General features: G+C 41.7%; 1 protein-coding gene across 1 annotated transcript; it reads right to left on the bottom strand.

The window, feature by feature from the left end:
• Nucleotides 1-285: 285 nt before the first annotated feature.
• On the bottom strand, nt 286-2,430 carry LOC134510759 (cation channel sperm-associated auxiliary subunit delta-like). Its single transcript, XM_063323994.1, is given in 2 exon segments — nt 286-1,814; nt 1,816-2,430. Coding segments are annotated over 2 exon segments (1,002 nt in total). The 5' UTR covers nt 2,053-2,430; the 3' UTR covers nt 286-1,049.
• Nucleotides 2,431-23,298: the final 20,868 nt, after the last annotated feature.

Raw genomic sequence — 23,298 nt, 5'->3', positions numbered from 1 at the left:
TAATATTCCTCTTGGATTCTGTACTTCATTTTAAAACTTTTTTAGAAGGACTGTTTATGCCGATATAGGTGTGGAGTTCTCAGAACTTGTCGCCAGTCTTAACTTTTAAACTAAACTCTTCTATGCGTTGAAACAGGCAAAAAAACCTGAACTTTAATTTATAGCTTAAATTACTTATGACGGAAACCCATCTTTAATGTCTCTATCTTAAACTACGTTATTTACATCTTGTGTGAACATTCTACGTAATGGAATAAGGCCTTAACTAGCAATGAATACCTAGAAGTCATAGGTATTGCAGATTCACAGGATTCTAAAATAGTTGTCTGAAATAGTTCATAGCAAAAGCAGTGTTAATTGTTGTCTAACTTGTAGACAAAATACCCATTTCCTTACTATTGTGGCTGGTTTAATTTTAACTGACTATTACTGTCGTCTTAGGAAAATGCCTACCAAATTACTTTAAATACATTAAAAAAATCCATCCTTACAATGGATGTAGAAATTCTAGAGGATGCTGGGCTTTCACAGTACAGGTATTAAGACAGGTGATTTTCTCCTCATATTCAGCTTGAGTGAAAAGCTGCGCCCTCTGTAGGAGTTGGTTACAGCTTCAAGTTGGGAAGTTTGGAGATAATTGGTCTTCGTCACACAGCCTGGATTGATACTGATTAGTAGGAAATCCCCTGAAGTCCACTTAATTTAAAAAATGCTTCCTAAAATTAAATTTAAAAGCTGTCTTATTTCTGAAATCATGCACTTGTACTGGAAAGACTTTTAAACTATCTCTGCTGAAACGAGTAGGACTAGCCACATAGTCAGTGAAAAATTCAGAATGAAAAATGAGGGGAAAAAAAAATAATGGGAAAAACAGATTAACAAGTATAAGCCACTGTAAAACAATCTCCCTTTTCAATTTCAAAATAATAAAACTTTCAACTTTCTAATTAGAAAAGAAGACATTGAGCTAGTGTCTCCATCGTGTTTTCATAACAACAAAACTTGCCTAAATAAAAGGGAAATTCTGCAGTTAGATTTACCAGAGACTTTCAAAAATTCCATGCAAAATACTTTAACTCTCGCATCCCACTTTTTAGACTGATAAATGAGATAGGGAGTATCTTGTGAAAATCAAAAGTAAAATCAAAGACTGTCAGTGGTGCCCAGAAGTGTACGAAGTTCCTGGGAAAAGTGCTATAGACATATCCTGAGAAGGTTATGGATAAATCACAATAACTGTAAAATACATCCATTACAATGTCTTTAAAGATATATAGACCATTGTATGGAGGGAAGGTGATCTTATTTTTATGTCCACCAAGAACCTGATACTTGACTGAGGGCCACTCTAACTCAGGTCCATTCCAATCCGTACAGCTCATGCAGTTTCTTCTGGTGCGCGCAGTACGTGGATCTGGGGACTCCTGTTCCTCTAGTGAAGAAGTCCAGTTTTGAGGTTGAGAGATGCAGTTGGCATCATGTGCAGTCAAAAGATAATCATAGTTGTGCATTCCATTTGTTTCAAACGGAACAAATTTGGCAGGGAAATGCTCCTGAAATCTATTGCTTTCCTGTAACTCAAAACTTGGCACCCAAGGATTTTTATAATGTACCAGAAGAGGACATCCCAGATTTGTAAAGTTATATTTGATCTGTAGATTGTCCTGCTGTGTATCTTTCCTGGCAAGAAAATGTGAGTCAAATATGTTATGGCTGATTGTATAACTGAAATTATTTCTCAGTGCCGCTTCCTGAGCGAGTTCTTTGTCACGTACTGTTACATTTTTTTACAAGTCTGATGTGCTCTGCAGGTGGGCAGGACACTGCAACAAGTGCGGTCAGGGGAGCCACATCCATACAACCGATTGGGTTATCAGGTATGTCCACGGTGACAGTAGACATCTCCTTGTCACGTACATTGTTGCAGAAGTCAGTGTCTGCAAATTCAGAGAAATACTGCTGTTCCAGAACTATATGCAAGAGGTATTTGGTGTTTCCACCATATGTCAGTTCCACTTCTATTACGTAGGCACTGACTGAAAGCCAGCACATGGGGGTTGCTCACTGTCACCAAGGGAGTGGACCTTTTGCCTGGATTGGGCACAAATACGGCCTTCAAAGTCAAACTTTCATGCATGTCAATGTAATAGATCTTGTTCCAGAAATGTCCCACGAGGATCTCCACAGTGCAGGACTGCTGAGATCTCCAGACTCCTAACTGCAAGTTGAGCTTGCATTTATTGAAGTCACACAGCTGAGTAAAATTGCTAACCACAGGACTGAGGAAGGTTTCTTCAAACAACATCCCTGTGTTTTTCAAATCCATGCTCTTATCCTTGGCAATGTGCACCACACTTGTGACCTGGCTGATGCTGCTGTAGGAGATGTGTCTGTCCTGGGTCAAGACTGCAATCTGGGAGCCACTAACAATCACAAGTAAGAAACTGCTGTCAGGGCAAGTAGTGCTTTGAAGGGTCTCTGAGGGCACAACTGTCACTTCTTCTGTGATCAAGCCATGGTTGGCAGATATAAGCAAAGTATCTGTTGTCTAGAGGATGATGAAACCCCTCATGGCGTGGTTATGGATACTGCAAAGCTTAGCAGGGCCTTTGGGCAGCAGGTGGAAGGTGGTAGAGCTAGGGTTGGACATATGTGTGTTTTTGGCACCCTTATACCTGAAGTAGGCCCCTGCCGCCTTCCCTGCCCCGTGCTCTCTGCTTCTGTCGATCAGCAGGCCGTTCGTGGCAAAGGAGATGAAACTGTAGACCCTGAGAAGTACTCCTTGCTCTGTTGTACTGGTCTCAATGCGGGTACAGGTGTAACCCCATCCTGAGAAAGGAAGGTGTGGCTGACCGAGGCAGAGCACCCGGCATCGTAAGCAAAAAGCGTCCAGCTGAGCCCCTTGCACTGGGGGTCTGCTCCTGTGTAGCAGCAACGGGCTTTTGAGAGTTCAGACACAGGGGACGTGAATCTTGCTGATGGGATCCCACCTGTCAATGGTCTTGAAATCCAAGTACACCTGTCTGTTGACCTCCATGAAGGAGATGGCGCTGACAATGGCTTCCTTGGCCTCAAGCTCTTTGGGGATGGGGAGTGGGGAGAGGTAGCTCTCAAAAGCCTCCAGGCTGATGAAAATCTCCTTACCCAGGTCCACATCCACCTTTGGCTCCCGCCTGCCAGGGCCATGCCCCTCCAGGGTGCTGCAGGACCAGGGGGCTGGTGCCGCGGCAGCTTGTGTGGGTGTCTCTTGCTGGCTTTGTGTCGTGGCCAAAATGTATTGAGCACGCCAGCTGTGCGTGGCTGCAGCCTGAGCTGCCCCTGTGGCCCCGCAAGCAGAGGCACAGACAGATCTTGGCCACCAGCATCTGCCATGCTGCAGGCAGCGTGTCCCTGGTGGCTGAGGGCCTGCGATGGCAGTTGTGGGGGGTTAGGGCTGCCCTAGGTGAGGCTGCATGGTCGTTAGCCTGCTCCCCCCAGTCCGAGAGAGACGCTGTCTGTTACCAGGCCATGTCTCTTGATCACATCTAGTGTTTGGGTAGCACAAGGGAACTGGTACAGGTCAGAAACCTGCATGTCTAGATAGTTATTTTATCCTAATTATTGAAGGGGGAGGGGAATGGCCCAAAACCACACTTTTTTACTGGATCTTATGATGTTACCAGCTCTCCTTCAACCATCTGAAGCTTAAGCCTAGTCTGAATTAACCACTCGCCATCACCATTAATTGCACAGAAGATACTGGCAGTCCTTAGCAGGGTGGGAGGTTTCTCCTTCCCTTCCTTCAGCAGCACCAGGGCCGTGCTGTGGCAGGCAGAGGGGAGAGGGGTGGCATTGCCCAGCCCTGTGGAAGTGGGAGGTGGGAGATGAGACAGGAGCGCTGTATACCTCCAGCTGAACGGTATTTTTCCCTCTGATACTGAGAAATACAGTTAGTGGTTCTGTCACATTACTAGTCCTCATGTCTTTTCTTATGGCAGTGGGAAGTTGGAAGATTGCTTGATTCTGCTGTTGCCTCCTGTATTCACTGAGAATTTTAGCTTTATAAGATTTATCTACGCAGTCTTTAGTATCGAATTCCTGTCTCAGGTGCCGTGGGAAATACATAGAAATTGCATTGCCGAATATAGGTGACTGCTCTACTTTTGCATCTAAATTAAACGAGTTGAGCACTGCTGCCATCTAGTGCTTGCTTCTACATGTCTGTTCTGTCTCACCAGTAAGTGGACATCATTTTTTTTTTTTTTTTTTCATTATTTTCATTCACAGAGCCGGATACTGGAGGTGCCAGGAGGTCTAAGCCAGCTACAGGCAAGACTGGGGGATCTAGGAGTCTCTCAGTCAACCTCTGTGTGTGAGACAACTGGAGAAGCTGGCTACTGGAGAGAGCAGGAGGTCCTGCTACTGTGGAGACCGTGAGGTCTGGAGGTTGACCAAGAGACACATCCACATATGCGCCTCTCTGTATGCAAAGCAACTGGAGATGAGAAGATCTAAGGGGCAGCTGCTGCATAGACTTAGTATCTAAGGCCAGTTGCTGCAGGGACCCACAAAGTGGTGTGCATCTGTATGTGTGTTGGTGTGAGCAAGAGGGCTCCTGTGTACCAGCAACTGGAGTAGGACTGTGGGCATTGGGTGCTCACCTGCCTAGATGCCTCCAGCTGGGAGGAAACCAAGGACCCAGGGCCAGATACTGGGTAAACCAAGTGTCTAAAGGCACTTGTGGTATTGGTAGCGTCCCTCTGGGGGTGTGTGCATAGCTGGGAGTCAGGGGCTCTGCATCAGCAAGTGGAGTTGGGCTGTGGCCCTCAGGGCTTGTAACTGTTCACGTGTCAGCAACTGGGGGGACCTGGCATCCAGGGGCTAGCCACTGGGCAGCCTGAGTGTGCGAGGCCAGCTGCTGCAGGGGCCCCACACTGTACATATTTCCAACTAGCACGCCTTCATCCTGATCAGCCATTTGTGTTGTGCGACTGCTATGGTTTTTTTTTCTGGTGATCTGTGGAGCGGGCCAGGTGTAACGTGTGTTACAGGAATGTGTCCCTCTGCCTATCGGGAAAACGTGCTCAACCTCACTGCTGGCTGAAGCCAAGAACATGGAGCTGCAGTGGTTTTACGTCTATCAGGACAGATTCAGCATCTCCTAACATCCTTTCAGTATCACTCAAAACTTCAGGTAAAAGAAAGGGTGAGCGTGTGTGTGGAGGGAACATAGGGAGGGCTCGGTTCTATAATTGGAAACTTACCAGTAGGAGCTGAAGATCTATTTCTCTCCCCCTAAGTCCTTATACAGAAAGCCAAATAGTAGTATTATCCTTCATGTCATAGATAAATATCATTGACTTTAAGGATTCAAGACTTGAGGCTAACATAGGAAATGAGCACCAGCTCGCTTTCAGTTTTGACTATGAGTAGGTTTTGCTCAGATACATGTTCTCCAGTGGCCTGTGCCTTGAAACATCAGCTTCTCCATAACGAAGATTATGTGTTCCTTGGTTCATATGTTTTTAAAAACTTAAGTCCTAGCTTTGTTTACTAAATAGTTTGGGAGTCCTCCTGGAATTATTGGCATTCCCTCAGGAGAAAATACATCAGAAAATTCCCTAAACTATCTCTGTAAGTACAATTTCTTGCTGTTTGGGAAAAGTTCGTAGTATTAGGAGGAGATACTGTTTCTCGAAACATGCATTCGACTGCACTTTTGAAATAGGGTTTTGCTGCGTTCAACAGCAGAATACAGAGGTTCAAAGCAACTGTTCGTTTGACAGTTACTTACATTGTGTGTTGCTGCTGAAGAAACACGAAAGATGCCAATATAAAAATAGAAGACTTTTCACTTTTAACATTTGGATTTGTTGGCAGAGCTCCTGTTCAGTAGAAATGATGCTCAGTACCTGTGGCTTGTGTGTCAAATAGATACTTTTTCTATGTGTAACACAAAACCGTTTACGTACAGCATATTTGTTAAGATAAAGAGTAAAATCAATTGGTTTAGGTTGTGAGAAACACTCTGTCAAAATGCTCGTAGGAGTGGAAAATACCTATGGCTCAAGGGGGAGGGTAGTGTATAAATAGTATGATGAAAATAAAAGTATATATATTTTTTTATGGCTTTCATTATTTAAATCCGAGGTCACAATAGCTACATAACATGAGGAATCATTCTTACTCATCAAAAATAAGTTTTCCCTCCACTGACTAAACCACAAAATCAATATTTCTATAATTATTCAGTTGTAAAATGCAAGTATGGCTGCCTTACTGAAAGCTGTCCCCCTGCCAGTGAGACTGCTTGGAGGAGAATGGAATCTCATGCGGTAAATCACAGCTACGCCCAGATTAACAGGGACAGAATTTATCTTCAACTTTGTTCCCAACCATGGTCATGAAATATAAAACCAGGCTTTCACCTTTACTCAAAAGATTTAATTTTGAAGCTTATCTTCTAGTTCAGTATCTACTGTGATACGGAGCTGTGTACACTAAAGTGTCATCTAGCCCAGGTATCAAAAGTCAGGTCTCTGATTTGCAGTAGATAAGAGACTCCTGGTTGTTTTTCACTTATTCTACCCTTATTCCAGTGACATAAGGAATTATTTCTGAGTATATTAAAATATAAAGATGTTTGCAGTAATGGAAACCCATGGAGGGAAATACACTCTTTCTTCATGTGCACATTGCCATTATTTCAGTCACTTGAAATCTTAATGTTTGCTATCTTCTCAAAATTACCCTTGAATAATTTCATGGACAAAATTACTTCCATAGAGCAAAAACTAGACTGGAACAGAAGATAATCATTTTCTCAACACTTCTGTTTTTAAAACCCTGAAGGATGATTAAATTTATTCCAGGACCGAGTGATTTCCTGATCCCATTTATATCAAGATTTATTTACTATGCATTTCTATCAGTTTACAGGAGTAAATCATTAATTTGTAAAATGTCACTCGGCTAATGAGTCCTGCTAATTGCCTTAGTGGTAGCTGGAAAAGTGAAAAATTAACATGGTTTAAAAAATGTTGCTTATAGACTATAGCAGTGTATAAATCAATTCAGCTGATGCTTGCAAATGTTGTTCCTTTGGGTTTTCCTCTTTCTCAGTTAGAATAGATGTGCTGCTGTTCTCCTGATAATTGTGGTGTGGTTCCTTACCCCGTTTCCTCCAGGATGATGAAAATTCTGCTCAAAACCACCCCAAAACTGTAGATTTTTACTTAATGAAGGAAATAACTTAGTGATAGTTTTTAAGCAAGTGCCTCATGATCCCTAGGTATTTTGAAGCCCTAGGATGAAGGAGGTATTTCTGTAGGTTGAGGTTGCAGAGGAAGTAACAGCCTCCTCTGGCAATGAAAATAAATTACTGAAATTCGCAGGCAAAATGTTTCTTTCTTCCTGTCCTTGTGAAGAAACCGTCAGGAGATATGCCCAGGTTTAGCCCCTCTCCCTGCAGATGCTGCTGCCAGGGGCACGCCGGAGGGAGCAGCAAGGAAGTGCCTGGGACATGGGCTCCACTTCTTGTCGTTGCTGGCACCCAGGGTGGTATTGAAGGTTTTTGCTCTTTCAGCTAAAACTTAAGCTTTTGGACCCAGATGATAATTTGAAGCTCTCAGCTTTTGTAATATGCACTGCTAACTCTCACGATGTCAGGGAAACACCCGAAAATGTGATCCGAGTTTGCCAAAACCTCTGCAGCCATAAGACAAGTTTAAAAAGAAAAGAAAGTAAAAAGCCCCTCCCTATTGCCGTGCCATGGGCAACTAAAGGGAGCTGCTGGAGAAGGGAAAGGGCAGCGGCAGCTTAGAGCAGTTCTGGCTCTGCTTGGGAGGAACAGTGGGAGGTTTATGAGGGAAGACAACCCCAGAGAGTTTTCTATTGTGACAGAACCGATTGAAAGCATCAGTCGAGTTGAGGAGACGAGGCTCAGGAATCACAGCTAATACCATTTTTCGTCTTAACATCTGTCCTTAAGGATCACAGTTTTTATTCTCTAGACCACAAAGGGGAGATGTCACTGCCTTAGAGGTTCGTGTTCTGTTTCCGGCTGCTTTTCAAATCCACTCTCTTCATCTGTAGGTCAAATGAGCCCTAAGCATTCTGGATGAATGGTATCCTCAGCTACATTAAAAACACTATTGAATTTATTTCTTCTTTTATAGATGCAAATTAAAGCAGAATTTTTCTTTAACTTACTGAAATGCCATTTAAAAATATATGTATTTTTAGAGTAATATGTGAAACTTTTTCAATATCAAAGCTGTAAAAGATTACAAGGAGATAAGGAATATTCTATTGTTGTTTGTGACCACATTTTTTTCCTACTAGGTGAGATTTTTTTTTTTCTCTGCAAGCCAGAGTTCAGAGAACATGACTGGGTGCTGAATATACTCCTCAGAAAAGTTTTCTTCTGCCCAAGGCAATACTACAGTGTTTTTCAGTATGTTATGAAACTGGCTACTGGCTAGGATTTTTTCTGAAGATTTGGTAGGGGTTTTTAGCATTTTACAGTATCCTTTTTGAGGGTGTGGAACTTGACCTTGATGAAGGTTGCCATGAAAATACATTCATTTTCTTAGCATTGAGAACTTCCCCTCAAAAATGGGAAGTTTGAACTCCTTTCAATGAAGGGTTTTGCACAGTGATATTCTTCTGTTAGGCAAGACAAATGAGAATGTGCGCATTAGGATGACAGAGGAGCAGGTACGTAATGGAAACCTTCTTCACTGTGCTGCTGTCTTCCTCACTTTGGCTGCCAGGAATCGGTGGAAGTGTGGGGCTGTTGTGAAAGAGCAGCTTCATCGCATCGCATTGCCCCATCCCTGGAAGTGTTCAAGGCCAGGCTGGATGGGGCTTTGAGCAGCCTGGTCTAGTGGGAGGTGTCCCTGCCCATGGCAGGGGGTTGGAACTGGGTGATCTTTAAGGTCCCTTCTAACCCAAACCATTGTATGATTTTTTTTTTTTGGGGGGGGGGGGGGGGGCGTGGGGTGGTCTTGAACAGAATCTTTACAAAGAAAACTTGTAAATTTAAGTATATAGGTTTGAAACTAACATGAAACTAAGAGCCTTTTATGTGAGTTAATGCTCTGCCTGAGCTGTCAGTGCTCTGTATCTCAGTGTGATTAAGGACACCGTGTGACAGGGAGGTTCCAGGCAGCCTTGCAGAAGCCCTGCAGTGCTAAGCAGCTCTGGAAAGAGAGTACGGGAACAAGAACTCGAGCACCTGCTCTTTCATTGATTGCATGAAGGAATCCCAGAGCCAGCTGTGGGACCAACACACCAGCTGTAGCATCCCCAGGAGCAGCTGGGATAGCAGACCAGAAACCCCTGCTTGCTAAAAGAGCTGTGTTCCTCGATGTCTGGTGGTAAATGAAAAGGGGACTGTGCTCTCCATATTCTTAATTAGAGTAGGTTACCAAATATAATTGTCTCCTGCGAGTATGGTCCTGCTCATTATGAATGCCCTGTATCAGCTATCTTAGTAAAAATCCTATGTGCTGCTGTAGACAGTTACGTTTGTTAAACAGGTAATTATTCTCGTCAGGGTGCTTAATCAGGTATAGCTGCTTAAGAGCAATCATACAACTTCAGCACGGTGTTACTTATACAGTACCTCTATGATGGATGCCTTGACCAACGTGGCATTTCCAAAGACACTGAAATGAGAAATAGATCCACCATTGACAGCACCGCAGTGGGCAGTGGCTCCTGGCTGAGCAGAAAAAAAAGTCAATATCTTCATTTCAAAAGGCTGCTTTTATGCATGAAGAGTACAAACCCAACTGCTCGACACACTACTATGGTTTGACACTTGATACCACTGATTAATAGAGTCTCTGTGTCTATGAAATGAATTGAAGTTTGGCATATATCTTTAAGCAGCAAGGCCAAAAATCCCCAGGTCATTTTTGGCTCAAGTCTTGTCAAAGCCAAAGGGGAGTTTGTCTGAACAAAAATGGAATAAAATCTTCAGGTTTTGGACTAGCAAGCAGACGTGATCATTCCCCTCCCTCCAGCAATTTTCTTTCTCTTTCCCTAATGTCCTTAATTATTTTTTTTCTGCTCATAATTTTTCATTTTTGGTACAATATTTTTTTCATTGTTCCAATCCTTGGAACTTTAAGTGGTAAAACAATGCTAACAACATTTGTTTTAGCCAATGTACAAGAAGGGGGCTAAGATTAAACCCAACTTCATTATAGTGAAGTGGTTTTAGTCCTTCTTTAGCTTATACTGCTTCTCTTCCTGTTGTACGGGGAGGCAACACTGCAAACAGATGAGGCTCTCTGAACAAATCAGCCACAGTATTTATAAGATTTTTGAGGAAAAGTGGTTTGTTGTTGCAACCAAGAGTTTTCATAGGAAAATTCTTGACTGTGCAAGAATATAACGAAGCACAAAAAGGAACATATTCTGAGCATAAATTATAAACCAGACAAACCTATTGCTAAATTAAACTGTAGTTTTTATCCCTGATTTTCTTTTTCGTTTTTCAGAAGAAAATATATTTTTGCATTTTATTGTATTTACTAAATGTTATACTACTAACAATATACAGATGTACAACTAACAACATACAATTCCTGAAACAGAACTGGCTTCTGTGAATTCTCATTTCATATTTTATTATATTTGTTTACGCTTGGTGTTAATTTTTGCAAAGACACGGTACTGTGATATGTGTTAGATAAAACAGAGTATATTTTTAATTCAGATAATTTTTCGTTGTTTCTTCTATGGCATATATAGCTCAGTGATTATATAACCCTCTTCAAACTAGTCCTGAAATTCTCATTTTAGTGTGTTTGTTCTTGTGATAAGACAAGCTGTCACTAGGCAAATAAAAAGGGGGGTGGTGGTGGTGGGAAATAAATACTTAATCCCCACTAAATTTATTCTGCATTTTTTGAAGCATTAGTGTCCTGATACTGGATCTAAGAGGAAGGGATAGGGTACATGAGAACTCTGAGCAGTGGTCTCACCTGGGGTCCTAAGAAGAGAAAAGTGTGGAAAATGGTATCCGAAAAGTAGTATAGATTTACTATTTGAAATCACCTGCTTTCACTTTGTTACCAGATTGGAAGAAACAAAGATATAACCACCATTCCTCAACTTGGATGGGAAAAGGAGTTGAGCATAAAAGCCTTGGGCTCCCTCCCCCTCCCAGTCCTGCAGAAATATCAGGAAAGAACAGTGGTAGCTGGTAGGTTCTGGTCGCCCTTTCTGTCAAAACCTGAGGAAAACGCTGATAGAGATTTTCGGAAACTAATCGACTTGTATACATTTAACTTGTGGCCTATTACAGAGAGCCTCAGGATTTTAGTTATTTTGGAGACTATATCTGTATTATCCTTTATGCTGCTTTAAAGAATATTAGTCTGGAGATCAGGTGGCTTCCAGCAATGGTTGATGGATAATCACAGAACTCTCTAAAATTGCTGCTCGTGGTGACTGTCTTCTATAAAAGCGAAATGAAGCTGGCAAAACAAACCTAAAAATTACTGAAGGAGAAGTATTTGTATTGTGGCCGAGTAAGAAATCTGAGGCAAGCAGGTTTTGGGCAGAACTTCAAAAGGTGAAAGGGGAGATTGAGAACCAGGGGAGGTAATGACCTTCTGGGTTCCTGGTATTCCCTCTTTACTACATGCAGAAGGGAAAGAAAGGTCTCCCTAACTTTTCTTTCTTCTTTTTTTTTCTTTTTTTTTTTTTCTTCTGATAAACCACTAGCATTCCGTCAAACTATTACTTCACTTTAACCACCAGTGGAAATAAATCCAAATTCCCTGAATACAAATTGTTCAGGTCAAAAGTGACAACTAGATCATATAGGTTCCCAGGAAACCTAGCTCCCTTTGAAGGTGTTATTTTTGGGAGAGAAGAGAATGTTTTAGCTACAAACTTACTTTGCCAGCAATTGTTATTTTATGGAATCTTTCTGTGCAGATTTCAAGCAGTTGCCAAGGTCCTGGAAAGAAAAGGAGAAGACAGTATATGCTAATCTGTATCAGAAGCAGATGAAACTAAATTTTTCTTTTAATAATAAGCCGATGTTGTTTTGCAGTATCCTTTCACTTAGGACCCAGAATACACAGTAAACGAAACACAATGCAGCACTTGTGTTGAAGGGATTCCTACCTAGTAGGAAGAGTATGGTAATAGACAGAAGCGTACGTATGAAGAACAGACGTTTATGAATAATGCATCCTGAGTCTCTAGGAAATTGCACAAGGATGCAAGCAAAAACTAATCTTCTGTATACAAAGTTGTCCATAGGAGATAAAGGTAAGAAAAGGAAAGTCAAGGTTTATTAAAAGAGAGCAAAATTATTGGAGAAGTGAAACATTGCCAGAATTAATATCCTAAATTAGTATAAAGGCTGAATGCTGGGCTTTGATTTGTACTATGGCTGCAGAATGAAACTCAATGACACTCCCCACTCCCCCCCAAAAAATAATAAGTTAAGTTGAGATCAGATACCCATGTGCAAATGTGTGCGTGACATTCCCCACTGAAGACGGTATTGTCTGTGGGATATAGGATCCTAGATAACACGCCACTGACAGCAACAGGTCTGACATTGGAGAAATACTTCCAAGTGATGGGCTGCTGATGTTCAGATACTGGCTCAAAGGAATAGTAGTTACTAATACAGGATAGTTATGTAAATTCAAGCTGAAGGAACACAAAAAGGGAGAGCACAGCCAGTATGACCAAGAATTCATTATGGAGTGGCATGTATATATACACAGAAACGTTTGGAAGCAATATGAAAGATGGAAGCGAAAATGTCCAGTCTACAAGAAACCATACAAAGGATATGTGAAGAAACCAATTTGTGTTTCGGTACTACAGATACCTCAAGAAGAAAAAAAAGCTCCCCTGTATTGAGTGGGGATGTTAGAGGTTACAATTAAGATGAATGACGTGATTAGCCTAGCCAAGAGATGCATGCTGCAGGTGGCAGCTGTCAGCCATTCAACTGGTATTTTCTGGATTAATGGTTTTAGGAGAGTGACTAATTAATTTGTATCTGGATTGTTGAGGCATTTGCAGTGCAATCCCCACAGTCACGATAAACAGCAATATTTGACTGGGAATCCCAGCTACGTACACTGAGAAATTTCTGAGACCAGATCAAACCTCGGCTATTGACTGTATGTATTTAAAGAAACAAGCATTAGTGTTGGGATCAGAAAGGGGATATCACCTCCTTGTTGGGGAATAAGGTTGGGCACAAATAATCACAGGATAACAGAATTATTTTTTTTTTTTTGAAGGAAGGGAGTCATGACATACATATAGTAAACTTAGAGGTCTTACTGAGGAGAGTGGTAAGGAAATGGAAAATGGAAAAAAAAGTGGTAGTCCCTGATTCAAACAACAGTATCGAACTGAATTGCGCTGTGTCATATGGTTCAGCACTTAAGAGGGAGCTGTGCAATGGTATTTCCTCCAAAAAAGCAGCAAGAATGGAGTCAGCAATGAAGGCAGCCAGAATACCGATGTCAAAGGCAGACAGACTCAGTTTGCCTTAGCAGTGTTGTACTTTTCCTTTAAAACCACTCAAGGACAGGAGTGGTTTTGAAGGCCCAACCAGCTGTATCTAAGGCTCTGCTTTCTTATTAGATAGCTGCCCACAGCCTGAGGGAGGGATAGATCAAGACCTTTGGAGGAACGCCCGTCTAAAAAGACAGTTGTGTTGCAAGAAAAGAAACTTGGATCAGAGGCCACTAGCCCTGTGTGAGCAGATCAAAGTCCCACTGCCATTAGCTACAGCAAAACGTCTCAAATTCAACAGCACAAGCGGCAGTGGAGCCAAAATCACATGATGAAGAAAGACTGTGGTGGTAAACTTTAATGAGCAACTTTAATTTTGTTTTGGATTGAAGCATTTTCATAGCTTTTTTTATAGGAATGTTCATTCGTGGTAGCTAGTAATTATTAAACCAGTCTGATTAGGATAGTGTTTACACTAAAGTTGATGAATCTTTTGCTTTCCAGGAAGATAAGCACTATTTAGCCTGGCTGCCCACGGCTGAATCCAATGGGAGTGGCAGGCCTAGTTTCATAGATGCGTTTAGGCCCATCATATTAATTTATTTATTCATTCATGCTTAGGTTATTTGGATATTTTAAACTACTTCTTAATGGTCAAAAGTGGTACATGAGGACTCTTTTTTTTCTTAAATCATTGCTATTTTATATGTGTGAAGTTCTGTTTAGATTAAGATCCAATTCAAATAAGAGTGTATATGACTGAAACGAATTGTTTTAACAATTTTTTTAGAGATGTTGGAGTCTTCATGAAAACTGAGCAAAGAGGTTACACTTCTCTGTGTATGTGACTCCAAGTTAGCTTTAGTTTACCTCATACTAAATAATTTTCCAAATAAAGAATATGTTAAGATTTATGAATATTGAATCCTTTCATCTTCTTACCTAACTTCTTTTGCATGAAAAATTCCTTATTGGTCTCTGTTATTTCTTATACTTTATTTAATTATATTACAACAAAACTGATGTCCCTTATGATGCTAGTGCTACCTTGCACAAATATTTCACTTCTAACTGGCAGATTTTTAGAGGTGTCTTCAGCAACAAAACAGAGCAACTTTTGACTTGATTTTATTGCAATATTTTATATCAGCAAAAAATTGGGCCTTACGAAACACTGCTGGAAATGCTTTTGAGGTCATAATCCATTTTCTAGATTTAGTATTTAAAAGTTATTGATAAATGTGGTCATATTTCCAAACTATGTTGGTACATACTGATAGAGAAGAACAGTTTTTAAAAATATCTTTTGTAGGCACACGTACTCAATTTCTTTCAAAGCCTATCTGGTGCTTTGTCTTTTCATTTGGGTACTTTGAGGTTTTTTTTTTGTTTGATTGGTTTTTTGAATCTATCAGGGCCCTCTCTTCACTTATAGATGCCTAAACAGTGCTTCGAAAATCTGTCTTTCTGAATTTATTTGTAGTACCCCAAAATCTTCAGTTTCTCAACTGCATTTTTCAGCAGCTTCTCACATTATTCCAATCAAGAAAAAAAATGATGAGCACTGTTGAAAGTTCCACATGACATGATTCACTGCAGAACTCGTTGTAGCACACAACCCTCGTCTGTGATAAGAAGGGCATTTTGTTCTACTCAAAAGGATATTTAGCCCTCAGAGTGGATGAGTGAGTATCTATGGGTTCTTTCATTCCACTTTGAACAATGTTGTACTGCGGTCTTTAAACAATAACATCTCTATATACAAATAAATATTGAGCTTAGAATTAACACATTTTGAATGAATGCCTGTGACTTTACCAACCTTCTTTCTAGGTTTTTGTGGAGAATGTGTATATGCATATGGATGTAAGTAACCCTTGGTGTCCAGGGAATGAGTAGGTCTTATTTCACATTGTGTTCATATGCGCAAGTCAAATAAAATCTTTAGTTGAAGAATGACATTGAGAGCCTGATAAATAAAAAGCACTGAATATTTAAATATTCAATATGTGCTCAATATGTACCACCATATAATTGTATTTACTTTTGTAATCCCAAAAGAATATCCTGAGAGGGAATGGTACCTTAAATTTTGATAGCATAGAGCTTTCAAAACCAGTAAGTTTATAAGAAAAAACTGTGATTCTCAGGCCCAGGAAATGTGTGTATTCAGGCTCCTATTTCAGACATTTGAGTTTGCCAAAGAAAGAAAGACATGGATGTCTGGGATCAAGAGAATGCTTTAATTTTACCCATACAATAAAGCAAAAAAAAAAACCCCAAACCTCCACAGAACTGTTTATATTTGTATTTTAGAGTATTCTGACAATTGTTGGTTTTATTCCAGAACTTTACAGAGAGAGTCAGGCAGTTAGTCTGAAAAAGTGCTTTTACTATATCTGTTCTGCATATGGAGTGTGTATTTCTCTACGTAGGTTTTTGTTTACTTCCATCTCATCTGCTTTTAATTGGCCACTTAAATTGCTAAAATATTTTGCAATATATTTAATTTATATTCCCCACGGAAATCTGCAAATCCTTGCCTGACTTTGCTGTCTTTCATTTTATGTGTGTGGTTGGGGCACAGGCAGAAAGTCTAGAATTGATAATTCAGATCCTTGACTTCAGGATCAGTGAGGTGCCTCAAAGGAAAGAGTATACAGCATCTTTTTCGCCTAACCTTGAGTAATGGATTATAGTCTACTTATTCACATCCAAAAATCCTCACTTCAGGTGCCAGATGTCTCTCCTCATTTGCTGTGTTTGGCAGAAACAGATCCTCAGCTGGTGAAAACTATAGTAAAATCATTCAGGTAAAGACTGTCCCAGTAATGTCCTCATGGAACATCAAGGCATGCAACAGAGGTGGACGATGAGAACAAAACTGATAGTTACATCAACACATTTTAACAGTAGACACAGTATGGATATATCCCATTCTTTTCTTTTCTGTTTTTTTAAAAGATCAATTTTAGATTTGAAAAATGTAAAAGTGTCAAATAAGAGAGATCATATAAGACTGTAAACCATAAAAATCTTCCATGCCTTATACCATTTTATTCTTGAGTACTGCAGAACATGTGGGTAGGAGACTTTGATCCTGTTAGCACTGCATGAGTGAAGTGAAAGTCTATAAGAAAAAAGAACCTCAAGTTATGCCAATGGGAAAGTCAGTTATGTAACTAATTGTCTTAAGAAAAAAATACTTATAAGGAACTAAGGTCATCCATGGCTAACTGGAAAACAGAGTTAGTCCTTTGCATCAGCTCCTGCCAGATGTGCCTGCAGCATTTTTGGTCCTGCTTTACCTAAGGGCAAGCAATGAATATAATCTTGTTCTTCCACCCACCAAACATACCCAGCTCCTGTCCTTCAGGATATAACATAGTTGTCCTGTAATACGGGCTACTCTGAGGGATCTGGTGTGAGTTCATGGCCTGATTCTTTGGAGCACATCACAATTTTTTTTCCGTTTTCTCTTAGGCAGAAAATAGTTCTCCAGCTATTAGAGAATTTCCAACTAACTATTTCTGAAGTTATTTAAGATCCAGAGGAGATTTAATGTGAGGATCTGAATATTGCACCACAGCCAACACTGCCTAGTGCTGGTTTCTGTCCAGTGAAGACTAGATGACTTGGCAGATCATATAAAGACTCTAGATAACTTGTTCCAGGCACTACAGACACTTACCCCAAATGGAAAACCAAAGAAAAACACAACTGCCTAATTACTCTGAGGACTTGCAGGCCACTGGCAAGCCAGCGTGATGTGCATCCTACTGAAATTTTTAACACATTGTGAGTACTAGTGCTCTTACATTGTGGATGGAGGAAAGGAGGCTGCTGATTAAATAAATTGATTACAGCCATAGAAAGAACTGGTCTCCAAGCCAGAGCCAGAGTACAGAAGACGACGTTATTCTCAGCTGACTGAAGCTCATAGTAACTTCTGCCCTTGGGCCAGTTCTCGTCAGGTGCAGAGCAGACGTTAGAGTTGACTCTAATTTGCTTGTCCGCTGCCGTCAAGCAGCCCCGATAACTGCTGGTGCTGTGCCGGCGGCAGGTGGGTGCAGGAGGGCTCACTCGGCTGCTCGAACAGCATCCCCACATCAGTAGGGCAGAGTGGCCTCTGTGTTGCCTGCTGTTCATGGACCATAGTTTAGAGGTGGTTTTGGTTCCTTAGAAGAGGAACTAGAGACGGTGAAGGCAGATGCCTTGGAGAAAATGGTCAAGTGCATGGATAAAATGCTAGGATGGGATCTGAATTTAATTCCCATTCTACTAGAGGTGTCCTTTGGGCAGGAGCTGTCCCATACTCTCTAAGATTTTAAAGCACCTAAACCACCTGGAAGTTAATGATTTAGACATCTTGAAGCTACAGAACCTGCCTGTCTTTTACTTCCCACATTTTAAAAATAGCAGAGTGCATTCCTATTTTGTAAACATAAATAGACTAAAAATTAATAGTGTTTGACTGTAAAATATCTTAAATAACTTGTGTTGGCTTACTTGATCTAGAATGAAGTCTACGACACCGGTGAATAAAAGGATCATCACTCTCATGGATTTTAAAAGCCAAAAGGGAAGCACCCATGAGAGATAAATAATGACTTTCTGTGTGGATATCCTCCCACAGATAAAGCTAACAAATCTTAATTAAAAAGGGGAAAGACAAATTAATAAATATACTTGGACTGATAAGTATGAGGCCAAAGTTACACTCAATTTAATGAAACTGCCAGACGTACAGCTCCTGGGTAGTTAACAATGCTGGGTCTGTGATAAATTTGTGCAGAAGAAAAAAGATGATAATTCTATTACAAAGTCAGTAAGCAGTACATACATTTTATATTTCTTAAAGCAGTGCACTGGATTGTATGTTATGTTTTATGTTTAAACAGCAATGGTTTGTTAATTGTTTAAAATTTACTGAGGAGTTATAGTCGCTTTCATCTCCCAAAAGGCTTTAAAAAACGGTATCTAACTTTTTCTCTAGACTGCTGTCCCAGAAGTTTAGATGTTTGCTACAGCAACATTACAGTAACCAGACTTGTTCTCACAGTGACTAATTTTAGTTGTTTTACTTTCAAGGAAACGACTTAAACCATATTCAGATTGTTTGTGCAGCCCTCCAAATTGCATTTCAAGAAGTAAAACTTTGCAAAGGTGATTAATAACTAGCAAACAACATTTGAATGTTATGTGTCTGATTTGAGTCTTGCATCTGTTTTGTTCACGTGAAATACCATCGACCTCAACTGAATTACTCCTGATAGAAACTGGAGTGCAGTAGCCTCCTAATCCTGTGTTTAATGAAGCCAATGGCAGATCCTATCTGTCTCTGTTTGTGAAACAGCATTTCTCCATGCTTGGAAGTGCAACACTTCGCTGCCAAGGATCCATTTTGAGGGCGTTCCGTGTCGTTCTTGGAGGTGTGTGAAGGGAGGAGGCACCTACCCCATGCCAGGTGCCTGCCCTCCGCTCTGGCTGTTTTTCCATCCAATGCCTTGGATGTGGGCAAAGCTGGCTTAAATGGTCTATGCACTCCTGCCTTTGGCTTCTTTTTCTAGTTGGACCAATATAACTGTTTGGGATCTGTGTGATAACTCACAGCGTTAATTAAGGTTAAAATACTCTGCCTTTTTCAGCTGTGCAATGAGCAGGGAACACCTGAGCTGGTGTCACTAGAAAGGACGGGGTTGCACAGCAGCCCAAGCAGAGTCAAGGCTGCTGTAGTCCTGCTCTCAATCAGTTGTTTCTGGGAGACGATCCAGTTGCTGTTACGGGTTTTTCAGTGGCTGGCATTCTCTGAATCAGCTCGCTGCGCCAAGAGATGGGGCAGCACTGCAACTTTGCATCAGCTTTAAGCTGACATGGATGGATCTTAATGCTGAGAAAGACACCCACGTGATCAAGGTCTTCATTGTCTCCTCTTAATGCTGCAGAGACTGGTGTTTGGTAGCCACTGATAAACTCATTATGGATACCAAGGATGGACTACTGCCATACAGGTATTTCCATCCAGTCCTCCTTCATTTTATGAAGGGATGAGGAACAGCTATTCAAATACAACCTGAGCAGCCAAACTTCACCTTCTGACAGCTGGAGTTTAATACGCAGAGGCAAGTAGTGACTGGTGCAGCTACAGAGGTTGAGGAAGCTACATGACTCTCTGTGGCAGGAGCGAGTAGTAAGAGTTACCAAGGTAAGGAGAAGCAGTCTTGGAGATCAGGGAATCTGGAAAGGCTCTGGTAAGAACTGGTGTGGAGGTACAGCAATGTAATGTTTAGCAAGCTTGTATTCTATAAGCAGGGGCTACAGAGTGCTTGCATATCTGTAAGGTGAATTTCAGACACTGGTGATATTTTGAAGGCTAGTTGATAGACTTGGTCAAGTCAGAACCGTTTCCAGGTGTGTATTAACTTTGAAAAAAGGATTTAACTTTTCTGGGAGATATACTTGCATTTGGTAATCATATACTGTCCCATAATTATGTTTTAACCTCAACAATCTGCATGACTTCTTGCTTTGTACGAGCTGGAATAAATTAATAGAAATGCAGACTTCAATGGATGGAGGGTAAATAAAGAATGGAGGGAAGGCTTTGATTTACATCCTCTGTTTCATTATCATGTTTTGGTGGGAAAAAGTGTGAACTCCAAAGAAAATAAGGGTTTTTTTCTGTACAAAAATCTGCATAAGATCTTTAGGTAGTGGAGTTTTTTTATTATTTTTTGTGTGGGTTTTTTTTGTTAATTTCTTGGAGATATGTAGCTAATTAGGAGCAAAAATTTCAGCTCAGTGCCTGTGAATTTTGGCTTAGAGAACACTCAGAAATGATGCCGTGCAGCTGGTGGTGTTGTTGACATGCCACCCTCCACCGTCCTCTGCTTCAGTGCCATGCATTGCCGTTTTGGGGGCAGTTTCTATTTGCAGAGACATTTTGGGTTCAGCTTGTGCTGAAAGCGTGACAAATCCAGCTGTGCTTGGTGTCAGATATGGGTGTGGATGTGTGTGCACTACTTCTATAGCTTTGCTGTATTTGACCTGGTGGCCTCCTATGGAGCCTGGGAAGGCTGGAAGAGGTTGGCTCCAGCAAACAGTGGGGTAATTCTGCTCAGGTGGTTGTGGAGACCTGGGTCCCAGCAGAGGCCGTGGAACACTGCAGCCAACCATGCAGTATTTGGGCTTGAGGTGTGGGGAGCCCCTTTCTCGGCAACAGGGAGAGTTAAAGTCTGAATCAAGTGTGCTTTGGATCTGCCTTGGTTGTTAGACAGGCTGCCTCTTCCCCTCTCTGTACGCAGAAGAAGATTTTGATAAGGAGCACTGAGAACATACGTTTTTTTTATGGTGATGATAAGGGGGTTTTCATAGAATCATAGAATCATTTAGGTTGGAAAAGACCCTTGGGATCATCGAGTCCAACCATCAACCCCACTCTACAAAGTTCTCCCTTACACCATATCCCTTAACACTACATCTAAACGAGTCTTGAACACATTCAGGGGTGGTGACTCCACCACCTCCCCGGGCAGCCTATTCCAGTGTCTCACCACTCTTTCTGTGAAGAATTTTTTCCTAATGTCCAGTCTAAACCTACCCTGCTGCAGCTTGAACCCATTCCCTCTTGTTCTATCGCTAATTGCCTGTGAGAAGTGACCAGGACCAACCTCTCTACAATGTCCAACGTTTTGTTTCGTTTGGGTTAGTTTTCACCCCAGTGCTGTGGAGTCCGGGGTCGAGATTTTTTTTTTTTTTTTTTTTTTTTTTTCCTCTTCTCTCCTTCCCCCCCCGGGAGACGGGAAGAGCTACGGCTCTATGCGCGCCGCGTGTGTCGCATCATCTGGATGTCGGGGCGAGACATCCCGGCAGTTTGGGATAAACTGGGACCTCAAGCGGCTGCAATTGGCCAGCTCTTGCTCGGGCTGCTGCCGCTGGACCTTGGGGTTTTTTTTCTTTTTTCTCTCTCTCTCTCTCTCTTTCTTTCTCCCGCATCAGTTCCCGAGGAACTCGGCTTTGCCGCCTCGCTGGGCGGTGGGCGCTGCAGCCGGGCTCTTACCTTGCTGAGGTTAGAGGATGCGTGGGGGGGTGAAGAGGGGTCTAAGGGGTGGCCGTGGGGCCGGGGAGGGGCGGGGAACCGCCCCGCCGGTGCCCGCCGTCGTCCCGGCAGCGGCGGCGGGACCGTCCGGTCCCGCCGCCGCTGCCGGGACGACGGCGGGCACCGGCGGGGCGGCTGCCGGTTCCCCATCCCGGAGATCGGGAACCGGGAGGGAAAGTGGCTCTTGGGTTCAAGGTGCTTGCGAGGGGCTCTGCGACGCGGGGACCGTCTCTCCGTGAGTACCTCCTTCCCCTTCTCCTCCTCGTTACCGCCCCGCGGATGAATGCCGCTTATTCAGCTCATCCGCTAATTGGCTTTTTTTTTTGTTTGTTTTTTTTTTTTTTTTTTTTTGGAGGGATGGGATGTTCAAACGGTAAATACTTCGAGATGGGGCTCTGGCTGGCAGAGCATTTATCAAGTGTCGCGGTCCTGGAGCGCTGTTACCCAGCGCGCCGACTGTCCGTCCACTGTCACCTGCCTGGTGGCGGCTCTACAGGTGCTTCTGCTGTAGAGGTGTCAGGGGACGTTCGCCGCTGCGCCATCAGATGCATTGTGATATACATAGGGAAGCTGTGGAGCTTTTGAACAGAGATATTAATCTTGCACATCTTCTCCATTCACAAATTGTTCTGTGTTGCCGCGTTGCCGTGATCGGAATGTCAGTTCAGGGATTCAGGGAATTACAGGAAAACTGTAGATTGAATTTAAGTAGGCTTCTATCCGTCGAGCTAACGCCAAAAGCTCTAACGCATTATGTCTTAGTCTCTCAAAACATTAGCCAAAGAATGAAAACCTGGAATTTACTCTCTTAAAATCCCATGATCTATAAAAAATTAAACAATTCTAGGGGGCTGAACTGCATGAGTTTAGCACTCCGGAGGTTGGTAGAAGGGCCAATTTAATTTATTCTTTTTGCAGTGTCTTTGAATATATATATTTTTAATGTATCGCTACTTATGACTTCTTAGAAAATTGTGTCTCTGAGTCTTTGAATATTTGTTAGAGATGTTGAGTTTTGATTGGTGAAGCTACAGGAGATGGATTTGTTCCTCATTTCTTCAGCACCTCATAAACTGGTTATACTTTGGCCCAAAACAAAAAATATTTCTTAGCTATTAAACACATCTCAGCTGTGAGTTTCCAACTTGCTTCTTGTGAAATCTAAATTTAGTTCAGATGAGTTCTGGTAAAAAGAAAGTTAAACTCCAGGAAGTGTGGTCTTATTTTCATATAATAATAGATAACTGGTTTTGATATTTGTCTACAGTCTAGCTTTAGGTTTTTAATGGTAGTCAGGAAATACATCATTTTTTTGAATACAGACACTGTGAGATATAGCCTTTGTTAAGGGTAAGTGGCTTATGGAGATACCTCTGTTATCTTCACTTTGGAACAAGTAGTTGCTGCCCTGTAAACAATCCGAAGGGTTTTGACATGCACTATACACCAAGACTGTTTGACAGTGATGTTGCTAAATGATTCTGAGCTAGTTTGATTCCCGTATTTCGCAGAAGTTATGAGATGCTGGGGGAATATGGCAAATCCAACCATTTTTAGTGTCATCACAGTGTTTATACCCTTGGAACAAGGCAAGACATGTAGGGGCCAGTAATGCCTATATTTTTAAATTATCCGATAAAGACAAAGACCAGCAAAGTGTGAGCGCTGGCAATTGTGTCTATCTTGGCTTTTCCTTCAAATTGTCATGT

The sequence above is a fragment of the Chroicocephalus ridibundus genome, chromosome 2 (assembly GCF_963924245.1).
Source record: "Chroicocephalus ridibundus chromosome 2, bChrRid1.1, whole genome shotgun sequence".
Lineage (NCBI taxonomy): Eukaryota > Metazoa > Chordata > Aves > Charadriiformes > Laridae > Chroicocephalus > Chroicocephalus ridibundus.
The sequence above is the reverse complement of the archived record's forward strand: the minus strand, read 5'-3'. Positions and strand labels throughout refer to the sequence as shown.